The sequence below is a fragment of the Rhopalosiphum maidis genome, chromosome 2 (genome assembly GCF_003676215.2).
Source record: "Rhopalosiphum maidis isolate BTI-1 chromosome 2, ASM367621v3, whole genome shotgun sequence".
Lineage (NCBI taxonomy): Eukaryota > Metazoa > Arthropoda > Insecta > Hemiptera > Aphididae > Rhopalosiphum > Rhopalosiphum maidis.
In genome coordinates, this window is record NC_040878.1 from 46,067,411 (window position 1) to 46,094,075 (window position 26,665).

The 26,665-nt window shown below is 25.3% G+C and overlaps 2 protein-coding genes across 6 annotated transcripts; both read left to right on the forward strand.

The window, feature by feature from the left end:
* Positions 1–20: 20 nt before the first annotated feature.
* On the forward strand, positions 21–8,870 carry LOC113553809 (glutathione hydrolase 1 proenzyme-like). Of its 2 annotated transcripts, none has more exons than XM_026957348.1 (11): positions 21–453; positions 3,818–3,873; positions 4,332–4,532; positions 5,148–5,368; positions 5,819–6,014; positions 6,168–6,368; positions 6,954–7,182; positions 7,245–7,435; positions 7,506–7,746; positions 8,386–8,499; positions 8,589–8,870. In XM_026957348.1, exons 1-11 carry the CDS (start codon positions 415–417, stop codon positions 8,736–8,738), a joined length of 1,839 nt encoding a protein of 612 aa, XP_026813149.1. In that variant the 5' UTR covers positions 21–414; the 3' UTR covers positions 8,739–8,870. The 2 variants fall into 2 exon arrangements, with proteins under 2 accessions (XP_026813149.1, XP_026813150.1); XM_026957349.1 differs by lacking the exon at positions 21–453 and adding an exon at positions 3,658–3,722.
* A 2,254-nt stretch (positions 8,871–11,124) lies between these two features.
* On the forward strand, positions 11,125–26,465 carry LOC113551430 (glutathione hydrolase 1 proenzyme-like). Of its 4 annotated transcripts, none has more exons than XM_026953670.1 (11): positions 11,125–11,294; positions 17,186–17,249; positions 20,605–20,808; positions 21,790–22,010; positions 22,919–23,117; positions 23,896–24,096; positions 24,343–24,571; positions 24,639–24,829; positions 24,942–25,182; positions 25,586–25,699; positions 25,796–25,948. In XM_026953670.1, the coding sequence occupies exons 2-11, from the start codon at positions 17,227–17,229 to the stop codon at positions 25,946–25,948; spliced, it is 1,776 nt and encodes a 591-aa protein (XP_026809471.1). In that variant the 5' UTR covers positions 11,125–11,294; positions 17,186–17,226. The 4 variants fall into 4 exon arrangements, with proteins under 4 accessions (XP_026809471.1, XP_026809473.1, XP_026809472.1 ...); XM_026953672.1 differs by lacking the exon at positions 11,125–11,294 and adding an exon at positions 17,044–17,061; XM_026953671.1 differs by lacking the exon at positions 11,125–11,294 and having other exon boundaries at positions 17,095–17,249.
* Positions 26,466–26,665: the final 200 nt, after the last annotated feature.

Consider the following 26,665-nt stretch of genomic DNA (forward strand, 5'->3'; position numbering starts at 1 on the left):
CGTTAATGATTGTAGATTTGTAGAACGTAGATTACTAAGTTCAAGAGTTCAGTTTCAGACATAAGACATTTGACATTTTCTGTACTTCTGTGCACACTACAGTTGTATTGCACTGACATAGTGACATATATATTATTCACTAAATTATTGTTAGTTAATGTTGCTCACTACTTGGTTGTAAATTATGAGATGTTGCAGTCGTAAAACGTGGTTAATCTTTAATAGTACCTATCTGGCTATCTAGTATTTACATTAATATCGTGATTTAAAATATAATTTAATGACCTACCTACCTCCATCATCGATAGGATTGATTTGAATTATTAGAGTGCGATGAGAAAACTAGTCGACTATGACAATATTTTAATTAGTTATTATTAATATAAATTTTTTTAATGTGTAGTTACTTAACTAATGAACATGGAACAAACTATTCAGCTATCCAAGAAACAGGTAGGTACCTATTATTTATTAAGTCGATTAATAACAATTTATTGTTAATTACATATAGAATTATTTTTCCATCGTATCAAATATATTTTAAATAATATATAATAACTTCTTACCTAAAGATTAACCTATCTGTAAGAACGTATATTTTCAGGCGATGAAAATTAATATTATTTTGTATTCTATACATTAATTTCAAAGTTTTAAATTGAATTCGCCTCGTAGATATTTTGTCTGTCTAGGCTAAACGTTATTCTTGGATAGATAATTTTTTGTAAATACCTAGATCAAATGTATTTATAGAATAACTAATATAAGAGTTGCCGCGATGTTACTTAGAACTAAGTCTTAGTAATCTACCAAAACTATATATTACTGTAGAAACTTAATATTAATTGTATGTAAATAATTGTTGATAGGTACTTACCTAAATATTTCTTATTAGTTTATCACTAGAGTTAGGAGTTTTTGCATTTTTTTTCTTTGATTCTATACAATGCTATCTTAGCTAAAAATTTGTTTCATGCTCCCTTGATTCAGATTTTTCTAATTTTATTTTGCAATTTTTTTGCATTTTTAGCTACAAATGCATTTTTTTTCAACGTACTTTTTTAACATTTTTTCATATTTTGGGGCATTTTTTGTAGTTTTTGTACAATGTTGGAACATTTTTCTCAAATTTTAGATTTTAAATAATTTTAATATTATTATTGTGGGGTTTTTGTTGTGGTTAAATTTATCATGTACCGATAAGATTTACTGTTTGAGTATTATACCTACATTGATAAAACAAGTGCTCTTTCAAACATACACCGATCATACACGCTTATTGAGCATTATATTTATAAATTCTATGGAATAAATGTATATTATTTTTTATTAATATTATATTTCATAATTTAAATAACCTAACCTTATTATCACACACATATCTCTAATAAAATGTATTATTTATAAATACATTTTTGCACTTATTTAATTAGATTTTTTAGTTCATTTTTTGAAGTTTTTAGGGAATTTTTGTGTGTTTTTTAGGTTATCTACATACCAACTCTAGTTATCACCTACCTATAATATATTATATACATATGATGTAAATTGCTTGAAAATCAACTGAACCTTTAATATTATGCTACGTTCAATTGATTATTTTGTGGTTTTCTTCATTAAATTTAGTTTTTTATGAACTATAGCCTGATTCGATCTAAAAATGTTTGTTTTCTCAGTTCAAAGTACTCATTTAAAATGAGTCATTTTATATAGAGTTTAAATATAGGTAGAGCTATTTGCTATTACCAAAACATATAATTTTCAAATTTCGAATGTCAGATAAAACATTAATTATTGATAAATATGTGGGCGCAGAATAATTTTTATATCAAAAATAGTTTTGTGAACTATAATTATAATAATTATTATATTACATCCCCTCTCTCCTCTCTCTTTCACTTACTTTCTATCTCTTTTTCTTTACTATTGAGGTAAATTTTCAGTAGACAATTGAGATATGAAATAAAATAACTAATTTAATACATATAACTATATAAGATTATAATTTAGTTGTATAATGTGATCCGAGATATGGCCTTAACTATATTAAAATGTAAAAACTATAAAATTATATACACATTTTTAGTGAAAGTCGTTAACATTTATTCTTGATTAAAATGTTTAATATTTTCAAAGGAAGATGTCGAGAGGATATTTTAAACGCATTTTTAAATTTATTAAGTTACTGTAATGAATGGAGGGGTGCGGGCGTATCCAACTAGCACGATGTATCGAATATGCGTAACCCGTTCGAATAATACAGTAACGTCTACTATAAATAAATGCATGTATAGGTTATAGGTAATATTATTATAATACACAACGAAACTAGAATCTGACGTAAATACACTACATTTAAACTCATACATTATTGGCGATGATTTAAATAATTATTAGTAAATAGTAATAGTAGGTTGTAATCTGAGTTGTAATTATCGTCCCATAATAATTCCATTGTAATAATATATATAATATAATATCTGCTGTAAATCAATGCAACTATATCGATTCAAGTCGTTCGATGAAGTCATAAATGAGTGTATCGACTACTTACAAATCATACACCTTTTCATCTTCTTTAAAAGACAATTCTACATGCATACTAATCCCATTTTCTCATTAAATACTGCAGTTATTCAAAATCTGATTTTTGGAATATTTAAAATATACTTAAAGACTATATTTTCAAATTCATACAATTTTTTCTACTATTCAAAGTGTGTCCTTTGGGGCTTTGGAGATACAAACTTTTATTTTTCAGATGACAACTTTTCTACTGTGAATTATTTAGCGGATTATTTTTCTAAAAATGTTGACATATCCCAGTTAAAATACGCATGAGTAATTTGAATCATTTAATTTGTGTACTAATAATAATCGGTTCTGGTAATGAGTGGAAAGTATAGTGGCTAATTTAGTAATTTATATTAATAATCTATCAATAATGATAAAATGTTTATAAAATGATCCAACCAAGTACTCTTGCAGTACCATAAATATTATATCTGATATTACATCTATTGTATATATTTTTGTAAAACCGTTTTTAAAGATTTATCCTAAATGTACATAAACACTTTAATCGCAGAATAACTACTCTTTTGAATTTTAAATAAGGTCCATCCACATTTTCAATAAAAATATTTACCAAATTATTTACTATCAAAATTATGGGCTATAATTTGAAAAAATAAGTCTGTATTATCACAGGGCACTATTTAAGTTGTAAAAAATCTTTGAAATTTGAAAATACATATGATCTAAAATTATATTTAAAAATTCTCAAAATTAGAAATTGAATAAATGTGTTATTAAATGAAAAAATGAAGACGATCATGCTCGGTGAATATCACTGTATAGTTCCAGAGTTATAACACAGTTTTAAATGATAGTATTAACAATAGGATTCTTTCGTTATTAAATGTATAATATTATAATAATTTATAATATAAGTACCTACTATTTAATGTAATTGCTACAAATTACAATAATACCTACCATGGATAAATGTATAACTCGTGATGATTAGATTATTGCGCTATTTCGTATTTCGATCCATACCGTTTTTAATACTGATCATGTTCGATTTAATTTTTATGGTGTTAATTCGTCAATTAAATCTCGAGTGTTACAGTTTATTTTCTTGGTTGGGTAATATGGATTAGTTATAATAAGGAAATATTTATACCGAACCTATTCAGTTTACTGTTGATCGTCCCAATGTGAGTGTCATAACTTGATAAATTGTCTGATTGGAGCTTAGGTTATTAATATAGTGACCAAAAAAAGGTTAATTTATTATATTATTATTTTTTAGATTGTTCATCAATTTATAAAGGCAAACAGAAAAGGAATTGACAATATGATCTTCAGGTATGTTGTATAATTGTATTAGTCTTATTTACGATTAGTAGGTACCTAAATAATAAACCTATTCAAAATTCAATATTGCGTGTAAAAAGTATATTATATATGCATTATATTTCTATATTATGACATTATATAGTTTTACATTAATATCTACCATCCTTTTGGTCTATCAGCAGTTTCCATTTTTAAGTGTTTTTTTTATTATCCAATTGTTACGTACCAATAGACGAAGGATTTTAGGCTAAAAGTGAAAGGCTTGGGTATTGCCTAAATCTAAGTATTCGAAAACATTGTCTTTAACTACACTTAAAAATTTAAAAAAATATAATACCTATGTATAATTAAACATAAAAATGGAGTGAAAACTGAAATTGCTTTAAAAATCATCCTAAACCTATAATATATTATGTATATACCTATATTGTATATAATAATAATATATAATATTGTTTTTTTTTCAGATTACAATCGATGCGTTACCTAATAGGATTGGCTGTATTAGGCGCCGTAGTATTATTTTTTATCGTATTCTCATCACACAATGTCCACAACAACAGTATTCCTGATCCAGAATTCCCAATTCCACCATCGAGTATGCCGATGGGTTTGTACAGCAAGATCGGTGTTGTATCCAACGGCGGACCGTGCGCACAAATTGGAGTGTAATATTTAATAAATATGTTTTGATTTTACAGACGGCACTTGCATAAATTAAAATTAACGGGAAACATAAATTTACCAACATAAACTCACATAATTTTAATCTCGTACGCAGTTTTTTCCCTCATACCTATCATTTTCATATCATAACTTTATATTAACTTACCATTTTATTAAATAATAAAAAAATTATTTAGTCATAGGTATTTATATAATATTGCATTATCACATTTTTAATTCTTAATTTAAGATCTTATTAAAAATAGACAATTCTTCAACAACATAAAATATTAAGTTTTTTTATATAAGTATCAACAAAATATATTTAATGATTTAAAAAATAATAATATTTAAAGTAAATATTGAAACTTTTGTCTATTTTGCAATGTGAAGGAAAGAGGGTAATACTTTTGCTTCTCTGTTTGTTATAACCTGCATTGCCGTACCATCTACACTTTCGTTTATAATATTTTATTTTCAAATAATCACAGAAGTTTTATAAAAAATGAGATAAGTGACTTGTTTGCAAATAAACATCAATACATTTAACCAAATTCTTGAAAATTAGAGTGCTTATAACATTTTAATGATTTGACTGTATTATTATTTTTCAAAAGGGATGTAATGTCAAAAGGTGGAAATGCTGTTGATGCAGCAATAGCTACAATGTTGTGTGACGGTGCCCTGTGTCCTGAATACATGGGTATTGGTGGAGGATTTATGATGAGTATCTATAATGCGACGACAAAAAAAGTGATGACAATCGATGCACGTGAAACAGCTCCTGCTGCAGCGACTACATCCATGTTTGTAGATGATCCTCTGAAATCTATATACGGTACCTGTTACAAACATATTCTATTAACAATTTAAAAAAAACCCTCAGTTTTTGTCACATTAACACAAATATAGCTTTGACAGATTATTAAAGATTTCTGAAATTATGTAATAATACAAATATAATATAACTATAAATTATGATGTAAATTTGTATTTATTAAAATAATATTAATAATTATATTTATTTTAAATTATGTTTATTCTTAGGTATTCATTAATTTATGTTTTAAAGAATAACAGTAAAAAGCTTAAATTGTGTGTATTTCTCAAAAATAATAAATCATAGGTAATAATCATAACTTAAAAAAAAATTTATAGTTGTATCCAATCTTTTAAACTTTTAACGCTTATCAATTTATAGTATGCATGATTAAATATAAGTTATCAACAATCATTGTAATTTAGAGATTCCTATAAAAATAAGGAAATAATAATATTTTAAATTTAGGAGGAATGGCGGTTGCAGTTCCAGGAGAACTTAAAGGTTATTCGACAATTTATAATTTGTATAGTAGCGGCGTTTCATGGGAATCGTTATTTGAACCAACTATAAAATTATGCGAAGAAGGGATGAAAATCAGTGAGCGTTTAGCAAAAAACTTGAATAATCACGAAGACTTGATAAAAAATGATATGCTACTCAGGTATGAAAAAACATTAAGTACTTAACTGAACATTAAAAAAGGATTAGATTCTAGTATTATTTTTGTATTTATATATATTGTGTATATACAATAATTTTTTTCATAGATTTTAATTTATTTAAATAAATAAATGTGTTGTGTATTACTATGCAGAGAAGCTTTTTTTGATGAACAAACTGGACATGTGAAAACAGCTGGGGAACAATATAAACTACCAAAGTTAGCAGAAACAATGAAAATTATAGCAAAAGAAGGTGTAAAAGCCATATACAATGGTTCGTTAACGCCTAAATTATTGGAAGATTTAAAAGAAGTGAATGGAATAATCACAAAAGAAGATTTAGCAAATTATACGTAAGTAACTTAATCAGTATACCTATTTTACATTTTTGGAAATTTTAACCATCAAAGTTATATTTAAAAAAAAAATAATAGATAGTCACATTTGAATGATATAATGTATAATTTATATTATTTTATTTATTGTAATTAAAGTATTAATTTATCTATTATGATTGATAAATTTGTTTTGGTGAAGAAAAGACAATTAGAATTTTTTGTTTGAAAATATTTTATTTTTCATACTTCTTTTTAGTATATAAGGATTATGTTTTTTTTATTAACACTGTTTTTTAATTATATTTACATTTTAGGAGTTACTTTATTTATTTCTTGTTTAATAAAATAAAATAAATTATTTTTATTTTATGTTTAAAAATAAAAGGATATACTAATCTAAATTATTTTATTAAATTTGTGTGTATTTAAAGATATTCTGTTTTTTGAGTATACCAAAAAAAAAAAAAAATTTCTAGCTATACTTCTGCCAAATATAATAATAGCTTTTGGTAATTTTGAAACCAGTATATATGTTGTTTACTGTACTTATATAATTTTGAATTAATTTTAATATTTACAAAGCTAAATGCTCTGTTTTAGAGTTAATATCAAAGAATCATTTCCTGTAAACTTAACAAGTGGACATACAATACATGTGGGTCCACCACCAAACTCTGGCATCATATTGGCATATATACTCAGAATATTGGATGGGATATTACCAGCACCTGATGCACGATTAGACGCACATCGATTTGTGGAAGCTTTTAAATTTGGGTTTGGGGAAAGAACCCATTTAGGAGATCATAAATTTGTTGATGTGTCTCAAGTAATAATTAAAATGTCTAACAATTTTAATACATCAATGTTTGAATAAACTTACTTTTTTAGATTTACAATAAAGTAAAATCAGATAGTTATATCAATAGTGTTCGAAGTAAAATACTTGATAATTTCACTTCACCAGATCCAAGATACTATGGAGCTGATTACGATATGCCAGAGAATCATGGGACTGCTAATATTGTGGTAACAGATTCAGTGGGCAATGTTGTTGTAGCTACAAGTACATTAAACACTTAGTAAGTGTTATATTTTTAATTGATGTAAATTATTACATTTAGTAACTTACTGATTTCATTTTTATTTCAGCTTTGGTTGTGGTGTTATGTCTCCTAGTACTGGTATCCTTTTAAATAATGAAATGGATGATTTTTCTACTCCTGGAGTTGTTAATTATTATGGTATTCCATCCTCACCTGCCAATTTCATTAAACCAGGAAAGCGACCGTTGTCTTCTATGTGTCCAACTATATTTACTGATAAAAATGGTGACTTTGTTCTTGGAGCGGGAGCTGCAGGAGGATCAAAGATTACTATTGCTACTGCTTATGTATGATTTTTTTTGATTTTTTTTATTCAAAAATATTCTGGTTAGAAAGTAACTATTTTTTCTTAACCTCTTAAATTGATATAGTTTTTAGAAAAGTCAAAAAATATTTGGCATACTTCAGTTATTTTCTATTGAAATTTACATTTAATAGACATAACTAACAACCATTACTATTGCTACAAAATAATGTTGTTTTCATAACTTTTTTAAATTAACTTATTTATGCACTTTTTAAATTTATCATTTCTTCAAATAACAGCATAGAAATACATTTTTATTATTACTAATTAGTAATTAGGTATAAGTGTATTATGAATTACATAGTATGTTATTATATTTTCTAACATTTTTCATACCCCTTTAAATCTGCTGCTTTATTCAATTAATTTGAAGTATAAATATATATTTTATATAATCTTAAGATTTTTAAAGTAGTATCTAATACATTAGAAATTTAAAAAATTTGATTGATTATCAATGTGTATTAAGAAATATAATTTATAATTATTGGAATTAAGTATTAGCATTGATTATAAATACTGCTGTCTTAGCACATACTGCTACTATGCTTATAATTTATTTATTAGTTAACAATGTTTTAAAATTGATTAAAATTTCAAAAACGTTTGCTGTTATCAGGTGTCTGCCCTCAAGTTATGGTATAATAAAACGTTAAAAGAAGTGATAGACAAACCCAGAATTTACCACCAGCTTGTACCTATGGAAGTTCAGTATGAATATGGAACAACTAAGGTATGACAGAAATGATACAATGATTTTTTTATCTTGAGTGTAATAAAAACTAGTTTAATTTTAACTATTATTCCATTGTATCTTTTTAGGATATTGTACAAAAACTTAGGGATATTGGCCATTCAGTTGTTAGGTTAGAGAATGGAGTGTCAGCGGTTACAGCTATTGCTAAAACTTCTTCAGGAATGTTTGAAGCTATGGCAGATTTTAGGCGGCCAGGAAATTCATCCGGGATTTAATACGACTTAATGTTTTATATCAATTGTATTTTAATAACTATTTTTTGTATAAAGTACCTTGTATGTTCCTAAAATATTAGTTTTTTTGAAAATGTGTTGTGTGATTAAAAATATTTATTATATTTAGATTAAATTTAAGTTCCAAAATTATTGTTTATTGTTAATGAAATATTTATACATACAGAAGTGTACAATTTTTAATATGTTTGTATATATTATTTGAATAAGGACAATAAATAGATGAATTAATTTGTGATTTTAAATTGCAATTTCTTATAATCAGTATATATAGAAATATTTATTCCTACTACCTATAAAATAATCTCTACTTATACCTGTTTGACTACACAATTATACTTCTAATAGGTACTAAGGTATCAACTAGACCTATGATAGTAGTTTTACAGATGAAAGAAAATAGTCTATTTGTACAATATGAGTTATTATCTACTTACAAATAATAATTAATGTATCTACACATTTATATATATTTTTTTCAGTATAACAATAATTGTATTGTACATTATTAATGTCTTATATAAATGTAATTTATCTTATTATCATAATTTATCACTTGGTGAATAATTGTCTTCAAATTTTTTTAGTTATTGCAATTATCAAAAAAAATTGGTTTAGCATAACATTAAATTAATTCATAAATAATTTTTTTTTATTTCTCGGCACCACAAATTCACAAACTACGGCCTAAAGAACTGATGGATAAGTACTAAGTATTAATTACTTTCCCCTCCAGAGATATTTTATCGATTGTTTTAAAAGTATTTTTTACGATTTGTATGTGGCAATCAAATGAACATAAGTATCTGATGTTTCAATTAAGTTCGATTTGTTGTCCCTGTATCACGATTATTAGTCTGATGTATGTATCACCGATTATATGTACCCATTTAACTCATTTAAGCATTACCGCAATGGTTTTTCGGTTTTTAACGAAAGATCGTTACGCTCTATGCGTGCAAACCTTCGATGACTGCACTCGTAGCGTCCTCGAAGAGCTGTGTTATGCCGCCAGTTGCCACGACAGTGACATCGTTAATTGTGAGTGCGATTATTTGTGCGTTACCGCGCCGTAGTTTTTGATTAATATGTGTACCTATTTAATTATGTTTATCCTAAAAATATATACTTATCCTACATTCCTTCATACATAATATATACTTAAGGTTAAAATGTTGGGGATGTTGGTGAATAGTAAATACACTTTTTCCAAACCTTTTCAATAAGAATTCCGATGAAAAGAAATATATATATATGTATATAAATAATTATTAGTCTACAAGTACAGTACGAACGAAAAAATCATAATTCATAATATTATACTGTATACAAATTAGTGAAAAAATGAATTAACTAAAAATATAATTGTTGTCACCGTTCGTTTAATCATGACAAAATAAATTATTTTGTCATGCATTTAATACTAGGTCAATCGTTAAGGTTAAATCTTTATGGGTAAATTTTTTTTTATATATCTAAATCTAGGTATACTTATAATTAATTATATAGTGGTATTTATCGGTTAATAAACTAAGGGAAAACTTTCTATAAAAAAAATAATTAAAAATATTGGTAATAAAAATTGATTCTTCATTTACCATTGATTCTTTCAAGACTCGTATTGGTTATTGGTATTATTATAGTATATCTAGGTACATCATATTCTAATTATATTTATTTACCTAGGTACATCATATTTTAATTATATTTATTTACCTACAACTTATATTTTACAAAAATAAATATCTAAAAATATTATTTAAATTTAGAAACTATATATTAAATTGCCATATTGGGCATTTTAAGGCATTATTGATTTTAGAATATATTATAATAAAATTTATACGGTACGTTTACATATATTGTTGAAATAAAAGTTTAGGTTTAACTATACGTTATAATAGTTAAAATATAACCAATAATTTTTTCCCATCAATGATAAACCATGTAGATATTAATACGAACTATATAATATTACTAATAAGTAATAACTATATATATACATGTAAGACTTCATCATAATAGCATAATTTAAAGTGGATAAATATTAAATACCTATTTATAGGAATAGATGTTTTTATTGTTACGTTTTTTCTTAAGAATTTCATCTGTTCAACCTGCATTGTCGCGTTGATATATAAATATGCAGTACACTACTTATATACAAACATACTTGAGTAGGTATCTACTAATCTATTAACTACTTATTCTCACTTATAACTTGACAAGTATTTAAAAAATTCAAGGACGTTGATTGTCATAGCTTTTTGGTAATCACTGAACGTAAAACCAGCTTGTTGAAGCGCTCTCTCTTCGTTCCAGAGTTGTGTATGTACCTGCCTATTGGGCACGTTATATTTTAATCAGCAGTACGAAATAGAATGTGATGTTAGTACTACTTACGTACGTAGTTCGTTGTGACCTGATAAACGATTATATTTATTTGATTAATTTTTTTTATTTTGTGAGTGTTATTTATTATTGTATGTACATACATTTTAAACAATACAATAAACAAATCGGACAAATAACTAAAAGGTATCAAAAATATAATTTAAAGATATTAGTGATATTACCTTCACCTATGTAATATAATAGTTAATAATGTGTAAATTCTAAGCTAATTTGAAATTTTAATAATATTAACAAATGAAAAATGAATAGACCAAAATTATAAAATTTTTAAATAATACATTTTTTTATTTAGTTGTTTCGTCTACATATTTATATATTTCATCAAATTATACTTAATATTTAACACAATTTTAAAGATTTAAATTCCATTTTCAAAGTTTATATAAAGTAATATGTATTTTTGTGTCGAACATGCGGTTTAACGATTGAGTTTGCGTGATCATATCTATTATTTTACAAAAAATCGTTTTTACTGTTTTATAGAAGGTCAGATTCAATGTACCTAGTTTATAATAACTAGTATAATATTATACATATAGTATAGCATGGAGTGTAGTAACAAGTTGTTAGCGTAAAATAGACAATAATAATGTGAAGTCATCCCACATAGTTTATATGTGTATGCTGTACCTATTTGTATAGGCTGTTTAGAGCATATTGCAAAACGTTATTAATACTGTGTTCTATTGACTAAAATAAATAACCAACTATGTAATTATGTTGACGTTGTATTTTTTTTTTATATTAATTTACAAGTACAACTATTTTATAGATTAGATAATAGATTTTGAATAAATTAATTTATCTACTAGCTATATCTACGCATCCTTTTTTTTTTTTGACACAAAATCATTGTTATACTTATACAGTTATATTTATTATGCTTAAAGTTTTGAACACAATACATTTCCAATTATGTATGTTAAACATTTTTGCGGATGCATATAATTTGAATTATATCCTGTTATTAACTGATTAACAGTTATAATTACGATGCCGATTATATTTTGACTATTGTGCAGAGCGACGGAGCTGTTAATCTGCTAATGATTTCTTATTTTTACCATTAAACGTAGCTACATTACGACTTAATAAAGTATCTACCTATTTTTGTTTTTAGATTTTTACATTATGTGATATAAATATTCGTTTGTGACGAGTAATTATAGACGAGTATACAAAAAATTGAATTCTACACAATCCATTTTTTTTTTTAAATTTATGCATGTCAACTGAATGGTTCCACTAGATTTCCTAGATTAATACAACTATTCATAGGTTTCACGTTAGTAATAAAACGCTTAACCAAGTTACCACGTGTGCATGCAGTGAATATTTTATTTCTTGAAGCTACCTATGACAATTGACAGTTTCTTAAATTACTATTAAGTACCTGTACTAACGTTTGTAGTTCAAATATGTATTCAAGTGATTTATTTTTATTAATATTTAGTATTCTAGTAGCTATAGATACATGATAATACATACATAAATATTACATTTATGCGTTTCTGCGTACTGATTGTATTAACTTGCAGTTTTTGGAAAAAACGTGTTCATCACGTTCACGCTCATACTTTTGTAAATGTCATTCATTTTAAAATTAAATTCCTATTAAAAAATTGATTTTTAATAAGAATTTTAATGATAACATTAATACTCGTATATACTCGTATATAATATAAATTATTGATTATAATTAATGTAATTATATTACATTTATATAATAACATTTAATTAAAAATATTGATTATAATTGTATCTACAATGTAACATCATTGAGTTCATGTTATATACAATATTTTAAGATTTATTTTTAGATGATTATACAATTTTAAACGTTTTACATTTTTTATATCGTTAATCGTGGACGGTGGGTTAATGAAAAGTATTAAAAGTAGGTACAAGTGTCTGTAATTAAAATACATAAAAAAATAAATAAATAAATAAATTTATTAAGATGTATTTTTATTTACTAGAACTTATAACTAAATATTTTTCTCTATTGACTTTAATATTATATGAATATATTTAATTAATTCAAATGCGTACTCATAATGCTTAATTAAAAATCCTTATTTGATATGTATTGTATGTATATTAATACTCATGTAATTGTGTATAATTTAATATATAATATTTAAATTTGTTTAAGATTTTTTGATTTTCATTGTAGGTATTAGATACAGAATTTGGTACAGCATAACTGTATTATATTACTTGATATAGTAAAATAAGTACATCCATTGTGGATAATTTATAATTTTGATTTGTCATTAATGGCATTGATATACGTAGGCATTTATGTATTATTAAGTAAGAACACCTTTCTCTTATTTTGAAATACAATTAATATGAATTGAATATCAAATTATTATTATGATTCATCTAACAATAATAAGTCTCTGATTATTTCATACTTAAATGTTAGAGTAATTTTAAATAGAAACTAACAATAAAACGTCTTATAAAATAATTACGTATTTAAATATTTTCTACTTTCATAATTAACCTTGACTTAAGGTGTAGCTTTAATTAAAAATCGGTTCGTAATTATATCAACGGACGCATATATAGCTCATTAGAAGAGTGACTCAAACATAAACTTTTCAAGTTAAAAAAAGTGTCAGAATCTGAATTTGAAATATCCACATAAATAATATAATTTAATATTATTATATACGATACCTACAATAAGTTATGTTAATATGCGTAACGTGTTGAAATAGCATTATTATTATAGTTATTACTTTATTATTATTTTTAAGCGGCTCTAATACGAAATATACTATTATTATTATATCCAAATACTTCTGATTTAATAAAATAAAAAACAAAAACATACTATTCACCTTGGAGTCCCACTATTGTTGTATATCCGTTGTGGGCTGGGGCCATGCCTTCCTCCTCCCTTAATCTAGACTTGAATATAAACAAAATTTGCTTATAAAATTCATAAAAACTAATTAAATAACTGTTTTATGATAAATTAATGATTTCGTCTTCAAATATTTTATAAAAAAAATATAATTTAATAAACTATCAAGATTAACAAGTAAATGGTTGGGTATTAACTTAATCAGTTGACATAATGAATGGAGATGAAGCGATTCATTGCCATAATTATGGCCTACGGGAGAGGTGATTTGCAGTGTTATTGTATCTCACTATGAATTATTTTTAAACTATCTTACTATGTACTTTTTAACACTTCTAAAATAATGTACAATAAAAAACTAAATTTCCTAAGTGGATAAACTAACTGTACATAACTAAGATAATGTAGCTTCACAATAAATACTATTGCACAAATGTATTATTTAATATTATTGTATTGTGCTTCAAATATAAACCAATGAGTAAACGAATATTATTTTATCGTAGAGGAGTGACGACACCCATCAGTACCGTCGTGTATAACTTATAACTATATCATTATACTTTGTGAATATTTTAATATGATGCAATTATTGGTTTCCACGTGTGTTTACATTTGTACATTTACTTATATTATACATACTAAAATGGTTGTATTTAGAGGTATTTATAACACACACAAATTATTTTTATAAAAATGTGATTTAATCACAACGATAAACATTATCTGTAACATTTAACATTTAGTACACTACAAAACGTATATTTAGATGCATCTAACTGTAATAAAGGAGTAAACATATTGATGTTTCAATTGATTAAAATATAAAAACATTATATTAAAAATTTTTTTTTTCATTTAAAATAAACAATTTATATATAAGATGCATAATAAATTTATATTCTAAAGGTGATAGTTGACATTAAAGGGTTAATTAAACAGTTACCTAATAGCGACACTTATCTTTATTCATTTTTTTTAAAATTATTATTTATTATAAAACGATACCACTTTTTGTTTAACCAGTTATGAGGATTCCCTTAGTAGTGTTGGGATATGTACATTTATATTATATGGGGTTTGGGATGATTCTGTAGTCGCTTCTGAAAGCGCATATAAAAAAGGGGTGCTTCGTAATCGTTGGTTGTCATATTAAAATCGTTAAGTATTGTTTGGTTTGAGATGTATAGTGGGACGTTTTGTTAGTATTAGATTTTTTGGCTGTGTCCCAAAGTAATAGTCTACAGGTCCAAATAGACTTGAGGAGTGATTTATACTTTAGTCTTAAGATTAGTGCTAACATTTTTAGATCAAAGAGGGCACGAGCATTAAGTGTCAGTCTTTTGGTACGAATGTGGTTATTCCATGTCAGTCGTTTGTCTAGATTGATCCCCAGGTACTTAACTGTATTGAACGTGGGAATCTAGCTTTTATTTAGAGTAACAGTTGGGTAGATTTGTTTTAGTGTAAATTTTGTGTGGATTGACTAATTTCAGTTGACTTTGATTCGCCATTTAGTATACCATTAGGATATAAGATAAAATATAAAATAACACAAGGAATCAAATGAAATATTTGTTGAAAATGTAAAGGATGAATACAGTATATTATATCCAGAATATAATTAATAATATAGAATATATTTTTTAATATAGGTGCATAAAATACGAAAGTCCTATAAAATTCAATAAGTAGCGCAAAAGATTCATCAGTGAATATTGGTTGTGCTATGATAAATACTTAAAATTTAGTCTATAAATATTTTAAAAATTTCGAACACATTGTTTAACATACAATCTTAGATTTTTAAATCAAAAATGTTTTTGTCATAACTATTATTAAATTGTAAAAATATACATTCAACTGTAAAATATAAGTAACTATGATGAATGATGATGTATAATATTGCTATTTGTACGTATGAGTGTCATATAAAAAAAAATTATTCATTATTATTATTCAAATATTTAGTTTGTTAAGATAAATAAACTAATTGCTTACCTCTGACATTAAAAATACCATGGGTGTGTACAAAATGTAAATTTATTTTACAATTTATTAATTTTATTATATAATAATTATAGGTATTCAGTTAAATATGCACTTTAAAATAATGATCGTTGTTATAAAAACAATTTTTTGTTTTTTGTTTAGCAATTTTCTTTCTTAGTAGTTAAAAATAATTGATTTTGGTAAATTTTCTAATTCAATTTTAACAAATTATCATAAGTCAGAATTTTAAAGTTACAAAAGTTTTTTAAATGTATACGACACAAGTAAATAATATAATATTCCACAAAAAATGTCGTAACAAATAGAGTAATTTATTATTGAACAATTGAACTATTTTTTATAAAAATATAAAAATTTAAACTAAATAGTTAGTAAGATCTAAAGAGTACATAATATTGAATAATTCATCAACCATAATTCATTAATATTATATGCATATATATAAACGGAATACATTTATATGTAAAATTGTATAAAATTAATCTTCGTAGTATGCATTTTTAATATAGTGAACATTTTATAGTGCCATCTTCTGTTATTATTCATAGTATTTCATCATAATTTGTGGAATTAAAATTAAGCATCGTTATTTATTAAGTTTCGATTTACAAGTAGGTAATAATTAATGATTATTGATTTTGAATAATAATAGGTACGTATTTGAAATAGTAGGTACACATATAACATAATTTGGAGAATTATTTGTAGTGATAACTAATTAAATTCTTATGCAATTTTAACTTTCGTTATGCCTATTATCATATTATATTATTTAACACCGTTTGAGACTTATACAGCAACAAGTGGCAGTAGATAAATATCAAAAATCAATTCTGAAGTGTTGTAATAATATTATACTATAAAATATAATAATATTATAACATGTATGCTCTCGTAATTATGGTTAAAAAGACATTTTAAATTTACAGCACGTTCGCTATTCAGTTTACTTTAGGTAGCGTCGAGGCGAACGTCTCTGTTTTAAACAGTTCGATCGAAGTAAACTCGATACAAGTGTTTATTTGTTTAATATATATAAATATATATTACTATTAATAAAATATAATATTTGAGCACCAATAAAGTCATTTTTCATTCATCGCTATTGTTGAATATTTTACAGATTACACCGGGGTTCATTGACAGACTCAGAATACGATACGCATGTGCATTATGGTTCTCTGCAGGTGCGTTCTAATGTTATATTTATTTATTTTATTTTGTTTTATATTTATTGGCATATATGAATCAGCTATATAATATTATATTTAATTATTACAATGTTTATTGTGTAACAAATCAGCCACAGATGTAATGTAACAAGCGTGTCGAATGATGATATAATACCTATATTATTATTATTATTATCTAATGGTATATAATAATGATAAAAAAAAAACTATTTACTTACCTACCGAGAAAATTATTATTAGTTGCTACATGATAACATATTAACTAAACTGTTCTATACACGTATTACAGAGTACCGACACCGATACATATGTATACACCTACATTATTATCATGTTTTAGTATTAAATACAAATATAATATTATGATTCCTAATCATAATAATGTCTGGTTCTGCGATCAGTTCGGTGTTATTCGTGTAATTATCAAATAAAGTTCGCATTTATGCTCCGTCGTAGTATAATTTTCTATGCAAAACAAAATGAACAAAATTCGTTCGGATGATATTTTCGCGCCGGGGAGTTCGTCGGTAGACATGTCCGAAAATACACCAATACTCGGGAGTACCAAAAAAAAACATAGGTCAGTTTTCGAATATTATAAGTTTTAAATTACGAATATAAATATATAATATATGCATACTATATATTATACATATTTCAAACCAAAACAGCTTTTCAAATGTATTAATGTAACTATTAGTTTCAATGCGGAATTAGCAAATACATATCTATAATCATTGTTCGATCGGGCGTAATTTACTATAATAAATTGGGATTATTTATTTAACGTAAAAAAACATTTTAATTTAAAAACTATTAACGTTTTCAAAATTATTTTTTACATAGTTTTACATAATTTCAAGTCGTTACAAAACGACTTTTTCTAAATAACTATATTTTTTTGCTATTTTTATCATGATTTTTTTAAAGTCATTTTCATGGAAAATACATTTTTAATTCCTTAGTTTAGAAAAGATTATTTTTCAAAGTACTTGGATATTTAAAAATTGAATTTTGGACGAGTTTTTAATGGGATCAGTATATATATATATATATATGAAGTTTACACGAGTGGATTCGAGTGGTACAGGAGTACCTCTACAAAATGTTGGTCTATTGCTTCACTTATCTAAACTTAAAATATTAATAATAATATTTGTAACATTAAAATATTGTTATAACTCATAAGCTAATTTTCTGAAATTTTTATCGATTGAAATACTCTGAATAATATTCTTATTCTTAAGAATATGAATTAAAAATTAATGTTATTAGAGTAAAAAAAAAATGATAATGATTAAAAATAGTAAAAATATAATTTTTCCAAAAAAGTTGTTTTATATAAGGTAACTTAAAATTACGTAAAACAAATATTTATAAAAATGTTAGTGTTTTCTCAAATAACGAGTGTGTTACATTACATTTATCAAATATCATTTTTGAAGAGTATACATGTATAGTGCCGAATTTCAGGGTCTCAGAGTTCCAAGGCAGTTTCTAAAGAAGCAAAGAAGGGCCTTTTAAAAATATTTTAATAAAAACTGCTTTTAATTTTCTTTTAAAAACTTATAAAATATAGTTCCGATACACATTATCACTTTATACATCCATGTATATATATACACACACATATAATAATAATATGTATAGGTTTTACTACTACCAGTATTGTATAATCAAATAATGTTTAATGGTTTTTTTTTAGTTTTTTAATTCAAACACGTCGCTTTAGCTGGTTTTTTTTAGTCAGGTGTTTACTATTTTACGATAACGACGATTTGTTTTTTACCTAAAAAATAAACATTTATTTTATTTCTTTACAGTTTTTAAAAGTTTATTGCACTTAAATTTTTTTTTATTAAACTAACTACAAAGTTAACACAATTAAGTCAACCAATTGGTCATATAGATAAATTATATTATAATATGAATCTAACTGCATAACTGTTTTTAAAATGCCAATTTACGAAGAAGAGACTTGTTTTTCGGGTATGTCCTTTATATTAATTCTTTCAATATGTATATTATAATTTATAAGCATAATATACTACTTGTACACTTGAAATTATTTAATTTCAGTTGAAATTCGATAAATTTGAAACTAAAAACAAAAAAAATTATTTTTTAAATTTAGTAGATATTTTATTTTTTTGATTAAAATGTTTCTTTTTTTTATCACTTATATACTTTTGAATTTAATTTTTAATAACACGCTTAGTCTATGTATGGTAGTACAATGAAGTGGTTTTTAACACTAGATATATTATTTCTAATAATTTATTAGTATTATGTTTTATATATATATATATATATATACGATCGTATTGGTAAATAGAGAGCTGCTGATAATATTATGATTATTTTTAATTAATTATTGCAATATTAGGAATTGGAAGGTACTTATAGTTCAACCGTTACACTTATAATTTTAATGGAAAGTTAAGCTTATCTCACAATATTTTGTTAATTTTAATTGTAACTAGTAACCACCAATAGCACCGTTGACATTGGGATTTTATCAATGAAACATTTAATCCACTAGTCAATACGACAGTATACATTTAATTCAAATTCAAATCTAAATAATCTATGCAAACTTTTAGTGAATATATTATGTATACATAACACTCATTCGTCGTTTATTAGAAATAGAGTTTTATAATCCTCTTGATATTTGACTGGATATAGGTGAAAAACAATAGTGAAAATTATAAAATGTAGGTGTATTCAATCAAAATTCCAGTTGATAAATTAGTTTGTTTCAGCGATCGTGGTACATAATATATAATAATTAAATAGGTTGGGCATTGTGGTAGATAATTATACCATAATCTAAATATTACTATTTAGGTACTTATTTGATTTTATTGTAACCTTTATATAGTGTAAATATTGTATATTTTTTAATTACTTTTAATTTATACTTTACTATTAGTAACTCATAACCTCTGTATATTGCTGACTAAACGTATAATTCCATGACATAGGATTCATAAGAACTAAACATTATCTTCTTATATTACGCAATATTCTATACCATTTAAGATATATTTTATTTAATACTTTAAATATTGTACATTTTGGATCTTTTACTAATTATATTGGCTCAGCATCTCAGGAATTTTCACGGTATTAATTATTTGCAATAATTTTAGTACCATACTTGTTACTGATATACCACACTTGGTACCACCCACCTTTTTCGTTGATGCCATTCGTCCTGGCAGTTTCTTATAAAAGTGATCCAAGTGCTATCGAGTGCAGCATGCTTATCGAATCATTTAAATATTTTATTTACAACACAAACACGGTCAATTGTTAACCTATAGGAATAATATTATTTTTTCAGATTACAATCAAAAAAATGCATTGTTCTAGTAGGATTTGTGATATTGATCGCTGTGGTTTCATTCCTGTTCGTATACACGCAAAATGCACCCGACGGCGAAATTCCAGACCCGGAATTTGCGTTGCCACCGTCAAGTATGCCGATGGGATCTTACAGCAACGTCGGCGTCGTGTCCAACGGTGGACCATGCGCACAGATTGGAGTGTAATTATTACATATATTTAATATAGGGAAAATATTATTAAAAATAAACATTTAATGACATTACCTAGCTAAATATCGTATATCCTTGATTAAATTGTCGTTAATTGACGATAATGCCGATGGATTACTTCACAATAATAAACTTAATTTTAATGTTAAAACTCAAATTTTGTATGAAAATAACCAAAACAATATAATATAGCTTATTAATATTATGTATATCGTTCATATATTATACTGTATTTTATATTTTATAACTAGCTTTGAGTTAGAACTGATTTATTATAAAATTCTCAATTAATATAATTTTAATATTTAAATGCCAGTTCAAGACGTTAAAATAAATTAATAGTTTAATAAATTATTTTCTTAGCATATATAATATACATAATTTGTTATTCTTATTATTTACCTAATTAATTTATCGTTATCAATTACATAATAATATATATTTCAACCAACATTAAGTAGGTACATGTTAAATATAATACTATAAAATATATAAAAAAAAAACTAAAATTTAAAAATAATTGATTTCATTTCAAAATGCAACTTAGAAAGCGAAATTTAATATAGCTAATAATTGTCATCCAGAAATAGCTAATATAGTTTCTATTAATTATTCATACTGATATAATCGTTCATAAATCAATATACAAGCATAACTATCGAAGACTTAAAACATATAAACAAAAGAAAAAAATAAACAAAATCCACCATATAGAATATCGATAATAATATTGTTTTTACGGTATATTTAAATATTATTTAAGCTATGAAAACAATAATTATTTTATATTTATCATTACTCGACGAATTTCCATTACTCGGATAATTTATTATAGAGAACACTATATTATTGTGTATGTAGTATATATGTTTGAGTAAGAGTAAATACTAAAAAATAAAATGTATGGTTCTCCGATTAATATTTTTGACATTAATATTAATAATTGTAATATCTTGATCGTTTTTCAAAAGGGATATAATGGCCAGAGGAGGAAATGCCGTGGATGCTGCTATAGCAACAATGTTATGTGATGGTGTTCTATGCCCTGAATATATGGGTATCGGCGGAGGATTTTTAATGAGCATCTACAACGCAACAACCAAAAAAGTAATGACAATTAATGCACGAGAAACTGCGCCGGCTGCAGCAACTGCTGAAATGTTTGTAAAAGATCCAATCAAATCAATGCTTGGTGTGTATACTAAATAAAATTTTTTTAAAGAATTTTTAGGTAATAGATTTATTGTCGTTTAAAAAAAATTTTGTATCACAATCATACTTCTTTATTTGGTTGGCCAGAAAAAAAATGGATTTTAAGTCATTCAACGCTCATATCTATACTATGTTTAAAAACCTAGAATTCCGGATTTTTACAAATTTATCTTACCATCTTGGTCAATTCTAAGGTAATATTCAGATTAATTTTGTCGAACATCGAATGGTTCATGTAGTTTTGGCTTTTTTAAACAAGAAATGGTATATTTTTAGGATAGACAATTTAGTATGACAATTAACAAATCTACAAACCCAAAATATAAAAAAATATTCAAACAATAAAATCGAATACGATGAAATTGAAATAAGTATAATATAATACTACTTGTTTTACATACTTATCTAAATGTATCCATATATATATTATTATTTATAGTTATACGATTTCGTAGTTTAATTGCATCCTTAAATTTACTATTTCTTATTTGTAAAAACCAGAATTACAATATACTTTCAGCGTTGATTGAATTGATTTATACTAATATTATATTAGAATTTAACAAGATCGTGAATTTTGACATTTACCGGCAGTGAGTGGTCAAACCATTCTAGGTATACGTATTTACGTTTATTCAACATTTTTACTTTTATCTTAACATACACATTTTATTAACGTGTGTTTTTCATTTAAATGGTTTTGGTGCATATATATATAATATATACATAGATACGTACTATTTATATTACAATAATTAAATACTAGAGTTGCTTATCTGATTTATAAGCATTTAATTAATTATTTATCGTGCTATAACTTATAATGTTATTACTTATTACTATCTGACAATTTTTAGTTTATATCTATCTACTTAAAATATCCACCAGGTGGCTTGGCGGTCGCTGTTCCAGGGGAACTCAAAGGCTATTCGACGATTTATGACTTGTACGGCAGCGGCAAAATTTCATGGGAATCTTTATTTGAGCCAACTATTAAGTTATGCGAAAATGGCATAAAGATCAGTGATCGTCTAGAGATAAACATGAAAAATCACGAAAAATTAATAAAGAATGATCCATTTCTCAGGTATGATGAAAAAATATGTTATTTTGTTATATTTAAAATATTTTTATATAGTAGAATCCGCTTAGGAAAATATTGGCGGTGGACTATTGTCTCCATTATCCGGCAACTTCAATTAACCAAAGCTATTAAAATGCATATACATAATAACTTTATTTACAAAAAAAGCTTTATTAATTTATATTTTGTTTAACAATTATTATTAGTATTATTATTATATCGTAAATTAATTGATTAATTCATACCTTGTTAGGCCATAGAAAATTGTCCATTCTTCTTTGTAGTGACTTATTAAAAGCTTGGTTATTGACAAAATCTACACAAATGTCTGACGATGTTGTTGGGGTATTTTTGTTTCTATTTTTCATTAATCATTAAATAGGTATAGTTTTCATTGATCAATGGAGTACGTGGTAGGAAAAAAACAAAAAATGATTAACAAAAATAAAATACATAGTATGAAATCATTACATACATATACAAAATATAATAGAACCATAAGGATTAGATAATTATAGTTTCGATAAGAAGGTACGTAGATATAGGTTAAAATATTAAGTCAACATTTATGTTTGTCCCTTATAAAGTTAAAACTGATGGACGATGGTTTGTACGAAATTAAATTGTTTAAAACGAATACATTCGTTCGTGACTATGCAAATTTGTTCACATTAAGCGGTTATTCCCTTTATGCGGTACTCCAATTAAGCGGATTTTACTGTATTTTGTTTTAACTTAAGAAAATATAGTTTTTATAATATTTTGGAAATTTGTTTTTTAGACAAGCATTTTTTGATGAACAAACCGGACATGTAAAAAAAGCTGGAGAAGAGTACAAGTTACCAAAGTTAGCAGAGACGATGAAAATTATATCAGTTAACGGTGCTGAAGCCTTATACAACGGATCGTTAACACATCAATTAGTGGAAGATATAAAAAAAGTCAACGGTATTATAACTGAAGAAGACCTGATCAATTATGAGTTAGTAACTATAGTGTATAATTTAACTAATATTTTCATAAAGTATTTATTTTTTAAGTTTGATATTCTCTAAAGACAACTAAGCTATAAATACATTGATACGTAAACCAATTATAATAAATTGATAATAAATAATTTACATTAAATTGATGATAAAAATTAATAGCTTACTGAATTGGATATTTGTAAATTTGAATTGTGTACAAATTACAATAAATTTCAATAATAGTAAACATTACGTTTCAGGGTAGAAGTTAAAGAATCTTTTCCTGTACATTTAAAAAGTGGACATACAATACATTTGGGGCCTCCACCTAGTTCTGGTGTAATATTAGCCTACATCCTTCGAATATTGGACGGAATATTACCAGCACCAAATCCTGGATTAGATGCACATCGATTGGTGGAGGCTTTCAAATTTGGATACGGCGAAAGAACGCATTTGGGTGATCATAATTTCGTAAACGTGTCTAAAGTATGTTTTCTGCTACAAACACTATATATTTATATATTAATTTTCGGATAAACTCTATTGTTTATAGATTTACGATAAAATAACATCAGACACTTATATAGCTAGTATTCAAAGTAAAATATCCGATAAATTCACTTCGTTGGACCCAAGGTACTATGGTGCTGATTTTGATATGCCAGAGAATCACGGTACTGCTAACATTGTCGTAACCGATTCGTTGGGAAACACTGTTGTGGGAACCAGCACATTAAATATATAGTAAGCAGAACATAATAATATTATATATATTATATCTCAAAACGTCCCATCAGTGAACAATAAAATATTGATAAACACAACACTTAACTATATGATTTTTAATTTATTTCAGCTTTGGTAGTGGTTTTGTGTCTCCAAGCACTGGTATTAATTTAAACAATGAAATGGATGATTTTTCTACTCCCGGAGTCGTTAACTTTTATGGTATTCCATCCTCACCTGCCAATTATATTGAACCGGGCAAACGACCAATGTCATCAATGTGCCCGACTATAATCACTGACAAAAACGGAGACTTTGTTCTCGGGGCAGGAGCAGCAGGTGGATCGAAGATCACGCTTGCAACTGCCTACGTATGATTTATTTAAATTAACTATGATTCATTATTCTATTATATTATAATTTATAATCATACATTATGGACTATGGTGGTCTGACATTGTTGATTTTATTTAGCAACCTTAGATTTCATGAAAATTTATTTGATCTTAGGATTAGAAATTAATTATTTTAATATCTATAAGTATTTAAAAAGTAAGTAGTATTCTGTGGTTTTTAAGAATTATGAATATATTTATCTTATTGGATAACTGAGAATGTAATGACTAGTCAACAATTCATAATTAAAATTAATTTGATAATCTAGTTAACTATAATATAATTTAGATAATTAATAAACAATATTTTTACATAATTTTATATTTTTTTACATGTACACGCAATGACATTTAAATATACATTTTTATTTATTTTCAGGTGATAGCCCTTAAGCTATGGTACAGTATGACATTAAAAGAAGTGATAGACAAACCTAGAATTTACCATCAACTGGTTCCTATGACCGTTCAATATGAATACGGAACGACAAAGGTTATTATAGAAATATAAATATATAATAAGAGATGATATTTTGTTATTAATTAAAACGTTTTTTCACTATTTAACCAACTATGTTTCGATTTTTAGGCAGTCGTACAAACGCTTAAGGATATTGGACATCCAGTAACAAGGTTGAAGAATACCATAGGTTCAGCAGCAACAGCTATTGCTAAATCCCCATCAGGAATGATCGAAACCATGCCAGATTTCAGACGACCAGGAAATTCGTCCGGATACTAACACGATATATTTTGATAATAGATTATGTTTAATAAATTTTTGTTGTAAAACGTATCTTGTAAGTTCCTAAAAATATTATAGACACGACTTTCAATTGATACTACACCACAAATTATGCGCAGTCAAAATTGTGTATAGTTTATGTAATATTACTACCTATTATAACTTTATCTATAGTTGTTCGCAAGTGCTAATTTTTGATATAAAATGTATAATGTAATATATAGGTATAAATATGATTGTAAGGTAATTGTTTTTATGAAAATATGAGGTCTATATGTTCAAATAATTAAAAAAAATTTTTTTTTAGTAATGAGGTGCTATTATATTAAGAGCTCGGCAACGTTAAATGTTGTTTATTATGAATTCACATTTTACCGTATACGATAACTAAACGTAAAGATAGTTTAATAATTAAGTTAGATTCTTTTCAATTGTGACCAAAAACCTTGTAAAAATCGAGTACTATGTTAATATTTAGTTTGTACATTATTAAAACTTGTATGTTAAATCAATATTTTTTTATTCTTTCTAGTTGTTTCTAAAATAGTATTTGTAAAAAGTTAGTGTATTGTTCTAAACCAACATAATATTATTGGAGCTTTAGTTACCTACCAAAAAAAATTTTAAAATTATAAATAATTTTACGTTTTCTAGTCGATTTTTGAAGAAATGTACTATTATTTACTATCTATAGTACCTATTCTAATCTCAGTT

Excerpts from the sequence above, each read along its gene's own strand:
- LOC113553809 (XM_026957348.1), top strand. The coding sequence starts at position 415 with ATGAACATGGAACAAACTATTCAGCTATCCAAGAAACAG. Across the intron at positions 5,369-5,818 it reads TCCTCTGAAATCTATATACG|GAGGAATGGCGGTTGCAGTT; the intron begins GTACCTGTTACA and ends TTTTAAATTTAG. Across the intron at positions 7,747-8,385 it reads TTACTATTGCTACTGCTTAT|GTGTCTGCCCTCAAGTTATG; the intron begins GTATGATTTTTT and ends TGCTGTTATCAG.
- LOC113551430 (XM_026953669.1), top strand. The coding sequence starts at position 17,723 with ATGCAAAACAAAATGAACAAAATTCGTTCGGATGATATTTTCGCGCCG. Across the intron at positions 20,809-21,789 it reads CCATGCGCACAGATTGGAGT|GGATATAATGGCCAGAGGAG; the intron begins GTAATTATTACA and ends GTTTTTCAAAAG. Across the intron at positions 23,118-23,895 it reads AAGAATGATCCATTTCTCAG|ACAAGCATTTTTTGATGAAC; the intron begins GTATGATGAAAA and ends TTTGTTTTTTAG.